The sequence below is a fragment of the Planococcus citri genome, chromosome 4 (assembly GCF_950023065.1).
Source record: "Planococcus citri chromosome 4, ihPlaCitr1.1, whole genome shotgun sequence".
Classification (NCBI taxonomy): Eukaryota; Metazoa; Arthropoda; class Insecta; order Hemiptera; family Pseudococcidae; genus Planococcus; species Planococcus citri.
This window is the reverse complement of record NC_088680.1, coordinates 23,360,030-23,377,071: the sequence shown is the minus strand read 5'-3', so window position 1 is coordinate 23,377,071 and position 17,042 is coordinate 23,360,030. Positions and strand designations below refer to the sequence as shown.

General features: G+C 34.8%; 1 protein-coding gene across 4 annotated transcripts in view; it reads right to left on the bottom strand.

Annotated features, from left to right (window-relative positions):
* Nucleotides 1–3,828: 3,828 nt before the first annotated feature.
* jvl (javelin-like) overlaps nt 3,829–17,042 on the bottom strand; it is a 37,604-nt gene continuing 24,390 nt past the window's right edge. For all 4 annotated transcript variants that reach the window (XM_065359945.1, XM_065359946.1, XM_065359947.1 and 1 more), the window contains one exon: nt 3,829–8,194. In XM_065359945.1, coding sequence (XP_065216017.1) covers nt 5,579–7,960 — 2,382 coding nt within the window. In that variant the 5' untranslated portion in view covers nt 7,961–8,194 and the 3' untranslated portion in view covers nt 3,829–5,578. The remainder of the gene's footprint in view (nt 8,195–17,042) is intronic.

Here is a 17,042-nt window from a genome sequence, read left to right as displayed (position 1 = left end):
TGCGAAAATTTTACGTAATTTTTTTTACAACTTTTATGTAACGATTGCGGAATTCTTCTCGTCGTCGTGCATACTCGTATATTGTATATAGGTATTATTGGTATCCCTGTGATTGATTTTTTTTTGGACTGTTTTAATGTTTACGTATGCAAAATCGTGAGACACTAGTATAATTGGGTGAAATAGAAAATATTTCGTCATCCAGTGCTGCTGCAGTCGTGTGGCTGTCGACGACGACAAATTTTTTATTAATGTCGTCGATGTCGTTATATTGCCATATAAAATCACGGTTTATCGTATCGTGTTCCCCTACTTTTAGCGTGATCCGTCATCATTAGCATGAGCCTGAATTTCTACTCATCCGTTACGTTAGGTATCGTTGTTTGACTCATACGGTGTGTGAATCCGTTCTGCGCGGTTTCAATCATAGGGCGAATGAAAATTCCGCGGTATTGGCCAAGTTCAAATTCAAGGGGAAATCGTATGTGCAATTACATTTATAATGGTGAAGAAGAAAGGTTTCCAATGAGGATGCATGTCACTTTGAAAAACATGTAGCTATTTTTATAGAAGTCTTGTTACCTTCAAGGAGGCTATGGAGAAAAATTTGCAGTGGTGGTAGGAGTCCTTATTAATGATGTTATGTTTTTTTTTCTGCGTAGTATTGAGGGGAATATAAATTGGACACACGATCGATCAATCAAGAAAAAAATTGTACTGAAGCATATATGTAGGTACTTTGGTGCTGTAAGAGTCGTCAGTCATCAATAAAAAGTTTGTAACGTGATTCTCTAAAAACAACTTGGGAACTTGCTCGTTTTTATCATACCAAAGTATGGAAATTCGTAGGATAGCTCACTAAAAATTTCAGCTGCCCAGTCCAAAAATTGAGGGCCCTTCAAGGAGGTGTGAATTTTCCAAAACAGTCCAAAAATTGCACAAGTAGATGAAAAAAATGCTATTACTTCAGAAAACCTCGTTTCTTGTCACATTTTGACTATAATTAATTACTAATCAGCAATCACGTTTCATAGACCAATTTTGATACCAGTAAAAAAATAGTATATTTAAATGCCCAACTTTTTCAAAAACCTGAACAAAGAACGTTAGTAGAACCAACTGCAATAATCTGTTTGGGGGGGGTGGTGATGAGGGGGAAGGGTGTCATTTCTAGTCCAATCAGCCCAGTTTTGTATTTTGGTCCTCCGATTCTGCTCAACATTTTTTTATGGGTTCTCCACATTAGAGATGGAAAATCGCTTTTCATTGCAACTCACCTCACCTTCTTTAAGTTTTTTTTTCAGACGTTAAAATTTTTCGTAATGATGGCCAAATTTGGAGTTTAATTGCTCAGGTCTTCTGAAGCTAAGAAAAAATCAATTTGCGGGCGGGGAGTATTTTTTGAAAATTTGTCGAAAATTGGAGCCAAATTTAGAAATTGAGGAGCTCATTGCAAAAATAGCCCTTGTCCAAAATGAAAATAAAAAACAAGCAAGACAAAAAACCACTGTAAAGTCCTGATGAATTGGTATAGTGTATTCAAAGTGATTTTTTTATCAACTTGAGTAATTCCTCTGTTACTCTCAGAAAAACTTCTAGAATTTTTTTTCAAAGTGACAAGCTAGGGCTATTTTTGCAATGAGCTCCTCAATTTTAATGAACATAAATTTTTATCATAATTTACAACTACGAACTTTTCGTGATGGGATTCGCATCGCAAAACTCATAGTCAAGAGGGGGGGGGAATCATTTTTTGAAAATTGAAAAATCAAGCGACATATCGTTTCGTATGTTTTTGAGGGCGCTGAATACAAATAACAACTCATTTTTTTGATCTGACCCTTCTAATGTCATCTTGCTTCTCCTTTAATTTTCATGAAAATTTTAAAAAGTCGTGTGACATGGTTCATCAGGTTTTTGAAAGCACTGAATAGGATTATTAACTCATTTCTAAAATTTGGTGCTTCCAACACTCACATATAGCTCCAGATTTTGAGAAAATTGAAAATGAAAAATTTTCATGCAAGAAGTTAGATTATAAAAATAAAAAAAAATTAATTGCGACAATCAAAAAATTGTTGATGAAGGTCTCCTGATGTTTAGAATAATAATCTTGTAAATGAAAATACTCAGAATTGCAGCCGTTGTCTTACCTACTGCACTTTCTGAGATCTTATGGAATTTTTTCTGAAATATTGGAGCTCTACAAATACAATTTTTTTCATTCAAGTACGTCGAAAGTGGTCCTTACAGAACACAATGGTACCTACAGTACTTTTACCGAGTCCAAATGAAGAGTTTCATGGAAAAAAGGCCTTACTTAGTCAATTTTTTTTCACTGATTTTTACGAGTTCAAATTGACTTAAAAAATTTTTCTATAAGCAAACATTTTCCAACTCGTTATTTTTTCATGGAAGTTCACTTCAATATCACTGAATATGGTGGAATTAATTAAAAAAATAATTTTGTATATTCAGAATTGTAAAAATAAAAAAAAAAATAAAACAGAAAAAATTGATCAAGACCCTTTTCCATGAAGTTTCTCAAATATTTTGGAGATCCTGAAATTTACAAATTTTTCCAGAGTTGGGAAACAGTTCAAAATTTTGGCATGTTGTATTCTGGTAGAAATCCATTTTTCATTTACATATTCGCCTTTTTTATGCTGATAATATTTCATGTTGATTATTGATAACGATAATGTGCTCAAAGAAGTGATTATTTTAATGGCGAGTGTAGGGAAAGGAATAATAACTTATGAGCCATGAATTGTGTAAAAAAAAGTCCATAATTTCATTCGTGTAATTTTTCAAAAAATACAGTCCTCATTCTTGTCTCATATACTGTAAGATTTTCTGTCCCAGTAAAAAAAAAAAAAAAAAAAAAAAAAAAAAAACTTGAGTGAAATTGATAATTGGATTTGTAAGATTTCGAGAGGTGCTTTTTGAAACTTCGAAAAACTCTGACCGTGAAATGAAATGAAATGAAATAATTATTTTCTGGCGAAATTGAAACCGTGCATTCAAAAGAAATTTGTCACTAGTTTCTTTTTTTTTCAAGATTTTTCTTTTTTATAAAGACGTTTTAAGAAAAACTGCAACGGGCGCGGCGGGTAGAAAAATAATCATGCAATTACAAACACCCTCCCCCCCCCCAAAAAAAACCTACCAAATTTATACTGATGAAGTTTCAGTAAGATTTGAATGATGAAAACATTTTACAAATTACATGAAAACCTCCCAAAAAAAATATTAAAATCAATGAAAATTATCTAGGTTTGATTTAAAGTTGGACTTTTTTCACTTTTTTTTCAGAAACTTTCGTTCAAAAAATTTGTGCCAAAGAGTCATTAAGATTATGTCATTTATAACATTTTTTTTCATTTTTGTAAAATTTCCTTTAGTTATTAGTGATTTTATTTTCATACCATCTTGAAATGTTCAAAATCCTTGTTTTATTTTAGTTATTATGTTTTTAAAATCAAAATTGAGAAATTTCAACAAAAAACTGAATTCACAAATTTAAGTGTTTTGAAAAAGTGCTCAAATTATGTAGATCTTATTTTTTAATAAACAACTTTTTAAAAGTCTTGAAAAAAAAAATTAAAAATATTTGAAAATCATTTTTAGAAAAAATAATATATCAATCCACATAGTTTCAGTTTGGTAAATTTGTATTCATGAATTATTTTTTGTTTCAGGTATCGAAATCAGCTACCATACGAAAAGAAATCCACCAATTCATTTCAACACGATAAGTTCCAAGTTCCAGGTAATCTTGTTAGTAAAATTAAATAACTTATATACACTATGAATCACAAAAAATCATTCAAAATAAACAAATATGAAATGTATTTATACATTTTAAACAAATACGACAAAAAAAACATATTGCAGCGTACACAATAAACAAATTCAAAATAAAATTTCGAATAAATGATAAAATTTGTAATAAAAACAAAAAAAAAAAAAGAATAAAGTACAATAGAAAAATATATAAGGTTTTAAAGCTAATAAAAAATTAACTCAAAACCTGTCCGTTTATAAATGCCGGTAAAATGGAAATGTTTTTGGACTACGTGAAGGTTTCACACTACGAAAAAAAAAAAAAAAAAAACACGTAAAATAAAAAGTATAAGACTTTATCGAATCGATCGATAAGAAATATTGGAATGATTTTACGTAAAGAGTACAAAATCGATCACTTTGATATCGACGCTGGTCAAAAGTACGTCGATTATAACTCCCTGGAATATTACACATTTGTTTCAAAATACAAACAAAAATCTCTACCTACTACGTTCAAAAAGGCTACTTCTATTTTCAAAAAAATCGTATAGAATTCAAAATGATGATTTTTTTACGCACTAACAAAATTGAGCAAGTTTTTTGTTTATATTTAACGAGTAATTCGTGTCCTATCGAATAACGTATACAAAAAAAAATACACCAATGACTACGAATTTCATTCTAAAATAGTAAGATATATTTTTTCATGGAAAAAAATTGACACCGGTTTGTTTTTTTTTTCAAAAAAAAAAGGAGTTCTCGCGAGGTTTTATTTTCTCCTTCGTGCAGATTTTCATTCATAGTTATGTAAAAAAAAATTTCATATGGCTTCAACTTTTCCTCAGAAAAACCACAACCAGTAGTGACCACATTCGCTCTAATTCTCGTTTATTTTTCTCTACTCGTCTTATAATCATTAAAAATAATAAGGTACAGGCCCGTGAACATATTAAACTTTGGTAAGGAAGATACTTGGTAACTGAAAGTGACATTTATCAGTATAAGTCACATACCATCGTAAAAAATTAAATCTAAAAAAAAATTCCGAGCCGGTATCGAGTTCGTTTCGTTCTCAAAATTATTTTTTTTATAAAAAATTTGAAAATTGAAAAAAAACTTATTAAGAGAATAGTATACTTGAGACTTTCCTCACTCGCGCGTAATAGTGTAATGTGATGTTTTTTTTTTTTTAAAATTGTGATTATGATAATCTGTTTGTATATAATATTATCATATTTGAGAAAAATAAAATGCCAAAGTGCATTAAAATACCTTATCTTACATTGTGAACCATATAACATCAATATCAATATAAAAAAAGACTTCGTACAATCGCGTGTATAAATCGAAAAAAAAAAAACAAAACACAAAACGAAACAAAAAAACAAATAAACAAAAAAAACGACGAATTATCTTACATAGATAAACGAAAATAAAAGGCAAAAAATAAATCCGAGTAAAAGAGAGATAAATAGAGAAATATCAACACCCATCTCCAAGGCATTCATAAACTCAACCGGTCTAAAGTTAATTCCATCGCGTAGTATGATTTTCGTACCTATTTAAAATAAATAATAAAAATCGATAAGAGAGAGAGAAAAACGAAGATAGGAAAAAACAAAAAAATAAGACACAAAAAAATAAAAAATAAAAAAATGAGTATTCCAAAATACACCGCAATTCGCTCATCCAATATTAATGTACTTACGATCAGTCAGTCCAAAATAAAAGGAAAAAAAATTAGAAAGAAAGAAAAAAAATAACAAAACCAAAGTCAAAGTAGAATGAGTCACTTATTCAACGAGGATGCATTAGAAGATACGCAGGAACTATTGGTCGGAGGTCCCGGCGACGAATATTCTTTACAATCTCTAAAACTAGTTAGCTTTTTAGCCGAGGAGCTGCCGCAAGATGCCAACTTGGTTGGTATCTTGGACGAGTTAGTCTTTAGTGGAATTTTGCTTATGATTCGTTTAGACGTCGACGGAGGCCCGGCCGACAAAGGTTTTGTTCGATTATCACTATGATCCCTCAGATCTTGGCATTTTTCGCTATGTTTACTACTGGTCAGCATCTGATTGGAAGACTGCTGCAGTAGAGCAGTATCGGATACCGGGCAGGTGAACATATCGTTTGACTCTTGATGCGATGTGTTTGGTTTACCAGACGATGACATCAGATCGCTGGCCGAATAGCAGAATTTTTCGTTTCGCATTCGCTCGAGTACGCGAACTTTGGCTTTGGTACCTTCGAGTTGGATGTTTTTCTCTTCCAGCTGGAATCTTAGATCTTCGTTTTCGATTTTAAACCTATTCAGTTGCTGGAATATGTTCAGTCTAGATTTGGAGATACGTTGCACGTGCACGTTTAACGCTTCTATTTGATAGGATAACGTTAACAGGTATCTGTGCAATTCGACAGGATTGAATTCGTTTAGTATACCGAGTACTTTTTCTTTCGATAACGATACGTTGCTAGTGATTTTTGGCACCTCTGAGAAAGACGAATGGCCGCTTAAAAATCCAATTAGAATGTCTGGTTTACCAATGCTGCTAATGCATTGATCGATGGCCGATGTAGCCGAAGACGTACTCGATTGCCTAACGATGGCTGCAGTCTTGGCTGTGGCTACTGAATCGCTACCAGTTTGATCGTTAGCCTTGCAATCGTCGCAAGGGCATTCGGATCTACTCCTGCATCTGCGTCTTTTGTCAAACTCTTCTCTTAAGTCTATTCTCGTCGAGGCTTCTTTACCATCTACCGAGCTGAGCTCTTTGGTTAATGGATTCGTGGGCCTGTCTAGTTTGGTACCAGCCACCGATACGGTTGTCGTTGTATCGAACGACAGATTCGATTGTTCGCTAGGCGTTGTGAAGTACGGTTCTCTTTGGCTACTTGTCGTCGAAGTCAGCTGCTGATGCTGTTGCTGGTCAGCAGCGGTCGAAGATTGATTCTCTTTGAAGAATTGCACTAATTTTAATAGTTGGCACTTTGCAAAAGGCGTTTGAGCATTACGCGATGGTTGATTACGTTCGAAGAAAGCACGATGCTGCTGAGTTGCCGATTCATCGCCGCCACTAAGTCGAGTATCTTGCTGATTGTGATGTTGTCTCTGTTGTAGTTCATTCTCTGTGCTGATAGCTACCCGAAGACGTTCCTCAAGATCTCGTTTTTCAGCCGATACGTTCTCTAGCTCGGCTAGCAGTCTGTTGGTTTGCGCAAGATTGGCGAAATGCTCGCTTTCGATATCAGTCAGCTTCTTGAGCAGCAGATCTCGTTCGTGCTTCAAGTCATCCAGTTCGCTGTCGAGGAAATGCGAACGTAACGAACAATCGAACGTGTAATCAGCGGCTGTGCAGTTATTAGTGTTGGTATTCTTGCAAATGAGATCATCGAGACTTTTGCAGCGACGTTTGGATGTGGTCAAGCTGCTGCTGATGGTATTCGACGTCGTGGTTGTTTTACGATTCAATCGATTCCATAGGTACTCGACCTCGAGCTTTAATCTGGTGCCTTTGCTGTGTATAATATCGAGTAAGCTGAACAACTCGTCATCGGTTTCGCGACTCTTACTCCTGCTGCTGCTGATGGCCGAAGAATGATCTTTATTGCTCTCGGTGCAAAATCCGGAATCTTGTATGGCGCTGCTAGTCACCGATCCGGATGCTTCGCCGCTACGAGACGAAGCCTTACCTTGGCTATTGCTTCGGTACCGTGGCACCAGCGACGATACCAGACATTCTTGATCTCTGAGCTGCTGGCCTAGTTTACGTTTAACTCGTATACCTGGTTCCCATTTATTGCTAGTCGGAGACATCACAGTTTGTGGCATTTTACGTAGCTGAGGAAAAGCTTCCATCACAAGATCGCGGAACTCCAACAAAGCGCCGACTTCGTTTTGTAATTCTTGCAAAGCCAGCATCGATTTCGCCTGTTCGCTGATGAAATAATGAAACGAAGGTAAATCAGATCTGTCACCATTGCCGCCACTGCCACCACTTCTGGCTGGTGTGGATGACGAAGACGTCATTATATCGATGACCGAAGACCCCACATCCTCACGTTTTCTGTCGTCGTCCTCGTCTTGGCTCCTCATATGTCGTCCAGCCTGAGTATCCTGCATCGCGGACGACGAGATGATCTCGTTCAACGAATCTATCACCTCGTCCATGGCTAGTTATCAATCAATGCGAGTTCCTTGTTGGCGTTGGCGGTGTCCTAGTCCTCGTCCTATGCCACTGTTCATCGTCGTCGTGACCGCTGCACCAGCCAACAAGAGGCGTATATGCGGCCTGCCTACTGCTGTGGTTGCTACTGCTGCTGCTGGCGGTGGTGTCGATGGTAGAGGTACCACCACCGCTGTTGCTGCTTGTGTCGCTGCCGCTGTCAGCGGAAACGTGAAATTCTGCAACATATTAAAATCATCGTCGTATTATTATTAATGTGAGCGAAAATAGACATCGTAGGTACACGGACCGTACATATTTTTTAATAATTAAAGTGAAACTAGGGGTACAAAGGTTGTACGATGTACGTACATACATATGAATCATCTAGCATACGAAATGTTCGGATTTATCATTTCCCCTTCCGTTCTCTGCCTCACTTCCTTCCTTAACTTTAGAACGATGTATTTATGATATCAGTTGAGGTGAATAACTAATTCGAATATCGACAGGGTGTTCATAATTTCGGGTCAAAGAAAAATTCAAGACATGACAGAAGAAAAGAAGGACTTCTTGGAGATTTTTAGCCTGATTTTTCGTTGTAATTATGGTTAGGAAAAGGAACATACAAGTTGAATTAATTCCATGGAAATTTGCTCGTTTTAATTTTCTCTTTCATCCATTAAAACTTATAGAAAAATTTTTTGGTCCACTTACAACTTTTTTAAAAATACGATTTCCTGATTTTTTTTAAAAAATTATAGTTTTGTGGTTCTGTAACTGGCAGCATTTTTTTTACTTGGGTAGAGCTAAATCAAAAGAGCTAGCAAAAATACACCATCAGCCAAAATTTGCTCAAGTGCAAATTTTTAAATTTTTGGTGAATTTTTGAGAATTAAATATGGAGCAAAAATGGGGGAAAATCAAAATTTTACCAGATTGATCTGAAAAACTAAAACTTGAAATGAATGGTATGTACCGTCAGGCCTTTTTTTGAATTTCCTTCCTAAGGAGGACGCTAAATTGAAGTTGCAAGTCCCTAATTTTCACTAACCCCCCCCCCCGTAACTTTGAGAAAAAATTAAAGTACCTAAATTATTTTTTTATTGTTTAAAGAAATATTTTTGGAAATTAGGTATAAAAAGGTAACTTTTGTTTCAATTTAATTACAAATACTGAGGACTAAGGTATGTAGATGTACTTACAAACTTGAATGCTAAATTTTAGATTTAGAGCGATTTCCAAATTTTTATAAAATTTTCATCGTAATTATGATTTTGTTTTCGCCTTTTACTATCCTGATAATTCAAAATTTTTTGAAGAAGTTACCAAAATTTATTAATTTTTTCAAATTTTTACATTTTTAGTTTTAATGGCAATTTTTCGATGTTTTTGAACTTTCCTTTGGGGAGACTGCGTCCCCCTGCGCTCCCCCACCAAAAAGCCCTACATTTTCGATCACCTCCCCCCCTCATCATGGTTCGTGCTACATCTTGACATGAGTACCCATGTTTTTTGTGCCGAGAGGGTCTTTCCGAAATTTGCACAACGCCAATTTGCGTGACGCAAGCGAGACTTTCACGACTTTACCTAAAAAAAGAACCTTTTGTTAATTTTTGTGAGACTTCCGGACAATTCAGGAAAAAATTAAACGTTTTGGAATTTTTTGCAAAAAAAGAAAAACGAAAATTTTCAAAAATTTCACTAAAAAACGAGAATTGTTGTAAATTTTTGAAAAAATTACAATTTTCGACAACTTGGTGATTTTTTCATGTTTTAAATCAAAAAATCGTTTTTTCCCGCAAACTTTCAATTTTTTTTAATCGACTTTACGAAATAGCGCCATCCCAATTTTTTAATATGTTGTTCAGCATGAAAAGTTGTCCTTAATACATTTTTTTCAGAATTTTTGAGAGTCGGAGCGATATGAATACTACGTTTTAAAACTTTTTGAGCTACTTTTTGGTACGAAAAAAAGTGGCAATACTGATTTTTATGATATCATCAAAAAGCCTTTCAAAACCCTCAACTATTGGGAAAAGTTCCATTTTGGTAGGTATCGCGGTTATCGAGTAATCTACTGATGAAATGGATGATATTTCAAGTTCACTGAAAACTTTGACACCCCCTAGCAGCCTTTAGAAAAAGGCTAGAGGGCTGCGAATTGCGCCATTGATCATCCCTTCAAAAGGTCTTTCCACAGGAAAAATTTCAAAAAAATCGCCAAGCCCCCTTACCACTTCTTGGTTGAATTGACGTTGAATGACCCACCAGCAACTTTTTAAAAATTCCAGCATTTTTCCAAACTCGATTTCTATTGGTTCAGAACGGTATAACTCTCTATGATATGATAATTAAAAATTTGAAAAATATCTATAGGTTCTGAGCCGACAAAAAAGGGTTTTAAAAAATTGGTGTGTACATTTTATACCTTCTAAAGTTCATTTCGACAGATTTTATAACATTTTTCGGAAAACTGAGATTTTCAAAAAGTTGCTGGAGGCTCCAAAATGGCTTAAAACCGTCTTCAGTCGCCTCTGCATTCCAAAAGTAGTGTATTTCGTTTATAAAACAGCAAGGATACGATGAATTTTCCAAATTTTCATTCATTAATTCATTATATCGCTGGAGAAACATAAGGTTTCAAATAAGGCAGAAATCGATTTTGGGAAAATGGCGTGTAATTGCTCAAGTGAATCACTAACAAGTACCCATCCCGTTTAAAAGTTTGTGTATCATTTTGGGCGGTTTTTATAGCAGTTTTTAAAAATCTGGATATCGCGATATCGGCTGGAGGCTCCCCTTAAATCGACTCAGCTATTGAAATCTGCAGCGTCTAAAATGAATTCTGGATTTCTATCTTCATTGAACAAAATTTTGTAAAAATTTCCAATTTTAAAAATCTGCTAGAGGCCTTAGAATTCTTACTGCCAATATTTTTCAGTTTGATGAATGGGGAGGGGAAGGATGGGGAATTGAAAATTTCATCTTCGTAGAACAACGAGTTCAATCCAAATAATTTGTTTGTTTTTGTCGAAACCTCGATATGTATCTACAAGTACTTAGACCTACTCGCTATCGTAAATATCTTTGGTGCCAAGATGGACCAGGGGGAAGGGGGGATGACGCATTACAGTAGAAAACGCGAATCACTTTATTTTTACGATTCATACCCATACGATATGTAAAATTTAACATCATTGCGCGAGAACAGCACAACGAACGAAAAAAAAAAAATCAAATAAAATCTCCACAACCTCGATTGCATCCTCTAGCTCTGTCTATTCCCTTGTCTTTCCCCTCTACCCCCCGCATTGTTTCCTTTCTCGGAGCCTTGATCTCGAGCCACATATAAATTCACTATGGTGGGTTCTCTGCCATCGATATGACCGTCATTCGAAAAGAAAGAAGATGTTGAAAAAAAATTGAAAACCGACGAGACGTTGCAGCAGACAAGACATCACCTAAACCTATACGAGGAACGTTAAACCTACCTACGTAGGTTATATATAAAAAAGATGACCATCATCCATCGTGTTACTTTATAATCGCGCGCGAATACTATATAGATACAGCGAGAAATAATAATAATAAAAAAAAAATATAAGAAGAAAAAAGAAAACGGATATGTAATAAGATACGCGTCCGCGCGGCCATTGCCGCCACCGGCCACCGTTTTTCCTCTCTCGCTGTAATGTACTCCTTGGTCTTTTCGGTAGTAGTATGTACCTGTGCGGCTGTGTATCTGTATTACGGCGAAGGCATACAAAATAGTACACAAATTCCGAAACCGTAAAGTATATAGGTAATTACCAACGGTACATAGGTACAAAAGAGGATGCGCGGTTAGCGTACGCGGTAGGTGTGAAAATGGGCATTAATTACGGCCTCTCATGTATAGGATAGGTAGCTGGTACAGGTATAGGGATAGGGATAGGTATAGGTAAGATAGGTACGCGTATATTCGTAATTTTTTACGCGTCGAATCGCCTCAGCGCTGCAGTTTCGGTCTCGGTGATCGAATAATCGGCCACAGAATTTCGTATACGTAATAATGATAATCATAATGAAAAAAAAACCTTCCATGCGCAGTCGTTGGCTCGGTATTTGCGTATATGCTCCTGCATGTGTGTGTGAGTGAGTGTGTAATTGCGTATGTAGTTTTTCACGTTGCGTGGTCTTTTTCACGTGTACTCTGTGGTGATAAAATCACCCTCGGGTATCTCTGCCTTAGCCATCTCTGTTTTGATTGCGCGATTATTGAGAAGTAGAAGATGAGCGAGTTAGAGTGAAGATTGCGAACGTGTTTGATTTCTAGGAAAACCTACGGAGACTCGATCCAGAAAACTCTATTTCCTTGAACCTCTCTCGCTCTTCACCAGGCTCAAAAAGTTGTAACCTGACTTTTGTGTCAGAATGAACCTCACACGGTTCAGTTCGTAAAAAAATTCAACATTTGGCTTTTTAAAATTTAAGAAAAAAATTCCCTCCAAAATCAGGGTGTCTAGCATTTTCTCAGAATCATTGATTTGAAATTTTTTAAAAACCTCAAAATAAATTAATTGGTGAAAATTAAAAAAAAAAAAATGTTCATTTTGTATCTCAAAAGATGGTAACACTTGTTAAATTAATGCTTGTCAAAATTTTATATCGACAAATTCCAACCGGTTCAAAAATATTTTTTTCTTGGGGGGGGGGGGGGGGTCGGTGTAAGCTGAATAAAAAAAAATAAGGTAATGCAAAAGGTACTGTAAAAGTACTGCATTTCTTCGGAGAAATTTTATTAGACACCCTGAAAATACAAGACGAAATCGTAGGTGTGAAGCTGAAAATTGGTGTAAGTTTTGATGAATACTTGGAAAATATTTTAGCAGGGTGTCTAGAAAATTTCCAAATCAAAATGCAGTACTTTTCTACGATTGATCAATATTTAAGCGTGGTATTTTTCAGATTATTTTCACCCCCTCTCCCTTTCAAAAATGTTCCTGAAATTTGAGAGCATTTTTCAAACGCAGCCCACCATATTCACCCCAATTTTGAAATATCATTCCATGAGTTAAATTTCAAGTTGACTGAATAATACTAATTGAAAAATCGTTTATTTTCAATGAAAATGAATTTAATTATCTGCTACAGTCTCAATCACTCTAGAGACTTCAGTGTTTCAAATGAAGAGAATCGATTTCAATAGCTTCTTAAAAAGCACGATTCAAAAAACATCTTGCGCAGTTCGCAAGATCAACCGACTTTGCTCTAAATATACCCCAGTAATTTACCAACATTTATCTCAGTAATTTACCAGACATTACTTAAAAATTTACAAATTTATCAAAATGCGCGGAAGTACCCAAATTTACCGATTTAATGAATACGAAAAGTCGAAAACATCGACAAAATAAAATAGTCAATCATAAGTAGCCATCATATTACACTTTTATGAAATTGATTTTCAAATAAAAATTAGCGTACTTATGAAGACGTAACCGTCATATTACAAGTGGAATAATATATCAGGAAAATTGTTGACAAAAAACAAAATTATTACCAAAATTGACCCATTTACCAAAATCTACCAATTTACCAAAATCTACCAATTTACCAAAATTTACCAATTTTTACCAATTTACCAAAATTTACCAATTTACCAAAATTTACCGATTAACCGAAATTTACCAATTTACCAAAATTTACCTATTTACTGAAATTTACCTATTTACTGAAATTTACCAATTAACCAAAATTTACCAATTTACCTAAATTTACCGATTTACCGAAATTTACCAATTTACCAAAATTTACCTATTTACCAGAATTTACCAGAATTTACCAATTTACCAACATTTTTTTATGAATTTACCAAAAATTACCCTATCATTCTATCAATTTACTAACATTTACCAGACATTACCCACTAATTTACCAATTTTCCAATTTACCAAAAATTACCCCAGCAATTTACCAACATTCACCTCAGTAATTTACCAGACATTTCCCCACTAATTTACCTATTTTTTACCGAATTTTTACCGACTTTTTTTTAGTTACCCCAGTAATTTACTGCCAAAGGTTTTTTTTTACCAATTTACCAAACTTTACCAATTTACCAAAAATAACCCCAGCAATTTACGAAAATTTAATAATTGGAATACCAATTTACCAATAAAAATTACGCCATTAATTTACCAAAACAAAAATTACTCAAGCAATGTACCAAAATTTTCGACCAACTTTAATTACGAGTAATTCACCAAAAATAACTAATCATTTTATTTACTAAAAATTACTATTAATTCACCAAAAAAAAAAAAGATTATCAAAATTTACTGGCTATTTACCAAAAACTAAGATGTTTTTTGTTGAAACAAAAATTACACTAGAAATTTTTGAAAAATTTTGATTTTTTATGGCAAAAAAATTTTGGACGGATAAAATTAACAAAAAAATAACAAAAAAATCAACAAAAAATTTTCTCCTCTTGACTCGCGCGGGATTCGAACACCCGACCTCCGGCGCACCAATCTGCAACCTACACACCCTAACCACCCCATCTGTTTGTTGGGGGTGAGCCGTTTGCGAGATATAAGGGTTTACACAAATTTCTGCTTATCCATAACGTTGAAACACACTTAAACGTTCATATCTCGTAAACGGCTGAATCGATTTCGACCAAATTAAAAATTTCTCTAGTTCAGTATCAAAGCAATATTTTGCCATCATCAGTTTCGACTTAAAGTTCGGAGCTTTTGAGTTCAGCGTGACACAAATTTATACATAAATTGATATACCTATATATAAATAAATATTCTAGGGGGTAAACTCGTAACTTTTTTCTAGATTAACCAGCAAACTCATAACGTTTTGACAAACTCGTAACCTTTTTAGGACGTGACTTTTCGATGAGGTGCCATATGAATCTACAAGGTGTGGGGAGTCTACTGGCAAAGTTTGAGCAGGGACGTGAGATTGCTGTTTATACAATTTCACTTTTGACTCAATTTTCAAATGAGTACATAGCCTAATTAACAGGTATGAGGATATGAGGAAAAGGTTTTTATTGCCAAGAATCATTTTTTACGCTTTTTACGTTCTTTTTGGTGATTTTGGTGGTTGAAGGTCTCCTCTTTCACATGGCGTGGTCAAAAATCGTCTAAAATAAATTTTTGACTGCTGAATTTTAATTTTAAGTTGATTATACAGGTCCAAATTTTCGTGTTTTTCAATCTAAACATTGATTTTATGGGAAAAATATGCATCCTAGGAAAAAAATGCAATGAAGGAAATTGTAGAGAATTAAATTTCCTTTCTGCTCAGAGCTGGTTATTTTTCTGTAGGATGCTTTGTTAAAAAAGCATTTGCAAAAAACAGAGACGTATGAGACTTTTAAAAAAAAGCTTTTCTGAAAAATTGATGTTCTGGCAATGAAATACCTTTCCACAGGTGACCCAAAAATCAAGTTAACGAATATAACGCGGCCTAACATCGAGTACTATCAGGCCTATGGGGTGACGCGTCGAGCGTATGCACAGCAACGAAGTTACAGAGGGGTCTTGAGATTGCTGTTTATACAAAACGTTATGAGTTTACCTGTATGCGGCTATATATATATATATATGGACCTAAGTATCCTCGACGTCACCGTATCTAAACAGTACGTTTTGGTCACCAGGCTTTTAAATGCCTCCGGAGGTGTATTTACTACATATTCGTAACCAGCCCAGTTGTAATAGTGCTTATACTCTTTTCCCCACTTGATTTACATGCTTTAAGCTTATACAAAAAAAATTTACGAGAATGGTACCAATTTGCCTCCGATTATAAACTGATCTCTTCCGTGACCTTGTGTATTTAAAAAGATATTGACTATACCAAATTGTCACCTGCTGCCTTGCCTAATAGATTGCAACTGCGCTGGCTACGAATACAAAAATATAACACAACTGGAAGCATTTAGAAAGCGGTGACCAAAAGGTACTGTTTATATACGGTGACGTCGAGGGTATGTCGGTGTTGATGGAACAAAAATTTTAAAATCTGTATACAGTAGGTGTATACATGACCTTTTCGTCACCGGACAAACTTTTCCCCTTTTACGTTTCAGGGGAAAACAATCCGTTTGGACTTGTTATACACAGGGGAACGTCTTCGTCACCGGCAAAACGCCTCCGTCACCGATTTCGGTGACCAAGAGAACGCGTGAGTATATAAAAGGTGACGTAGAGGTACCATTTGCATATCTATAAATATATATGTAAACTTATCTCGTTTTGCGCCATACGTCTTATCGTGATCAGCACACTCCAAAACGTCAAGAAAACCTACCCCCACCCAAATCCTCAACCATCATGACAAATACAATACCTTACTTTTCCGTTTCACGGCAAAGTCGGTAAAATTGATTTTTAAATTGGTAACTTGAAAGCTCCAAGTAACAAGTTCTAAACATCAAACAAATCGCCAAGATGGTCAGAGAGTCCAAGCTTCGCTGACCTATAAGACGCAAGGTATCTGCTTACATTTATGTTGCTTGTCTTGCTTTTTGCCAAAATTGCCAAAAAGTCTTGATTTTTTCACTTTTTTTTTCAATCAAACTTTGAAATTCATAATTTTTGAATTTTTATGAACCAATTTTAGCTTTCTTCGAAATTAAAAAAAAATTGAGGAGCACCCTACCCCCTTTCCTCAACATTTGAAACGTTTTTCTGTCAGATTAAGTAATCCAGACTTTTTACCAAAATTGTCAAAAAGATCTGTTTTTCTTTTTTTATCAAAATTGACCAAAAGTCAAGTTTTTTTTTTGCCAAAATTGATCAAAAATCAAGTTTTTTTTGGTCAAAATTGAAAATTGCCTCAAAGTCTTGTTTTTTTCATGTTTAGATAATATTCACGCTCTCTATCGGTTTAGTTACCATTTCTCCTCGTATGTATAAATTCCCTTATCTCTCTAACAGTCCACTATCATCCGAATGTGTATCATAACGTGTAAATATAGCAAGTATGCTTTAATGAGTATTTCTTTCTTTTTTACTCGAATATACGCAAAACAAATGGTCCTTCCGACCTGAATATCAGTTAACTCGATTATTAATC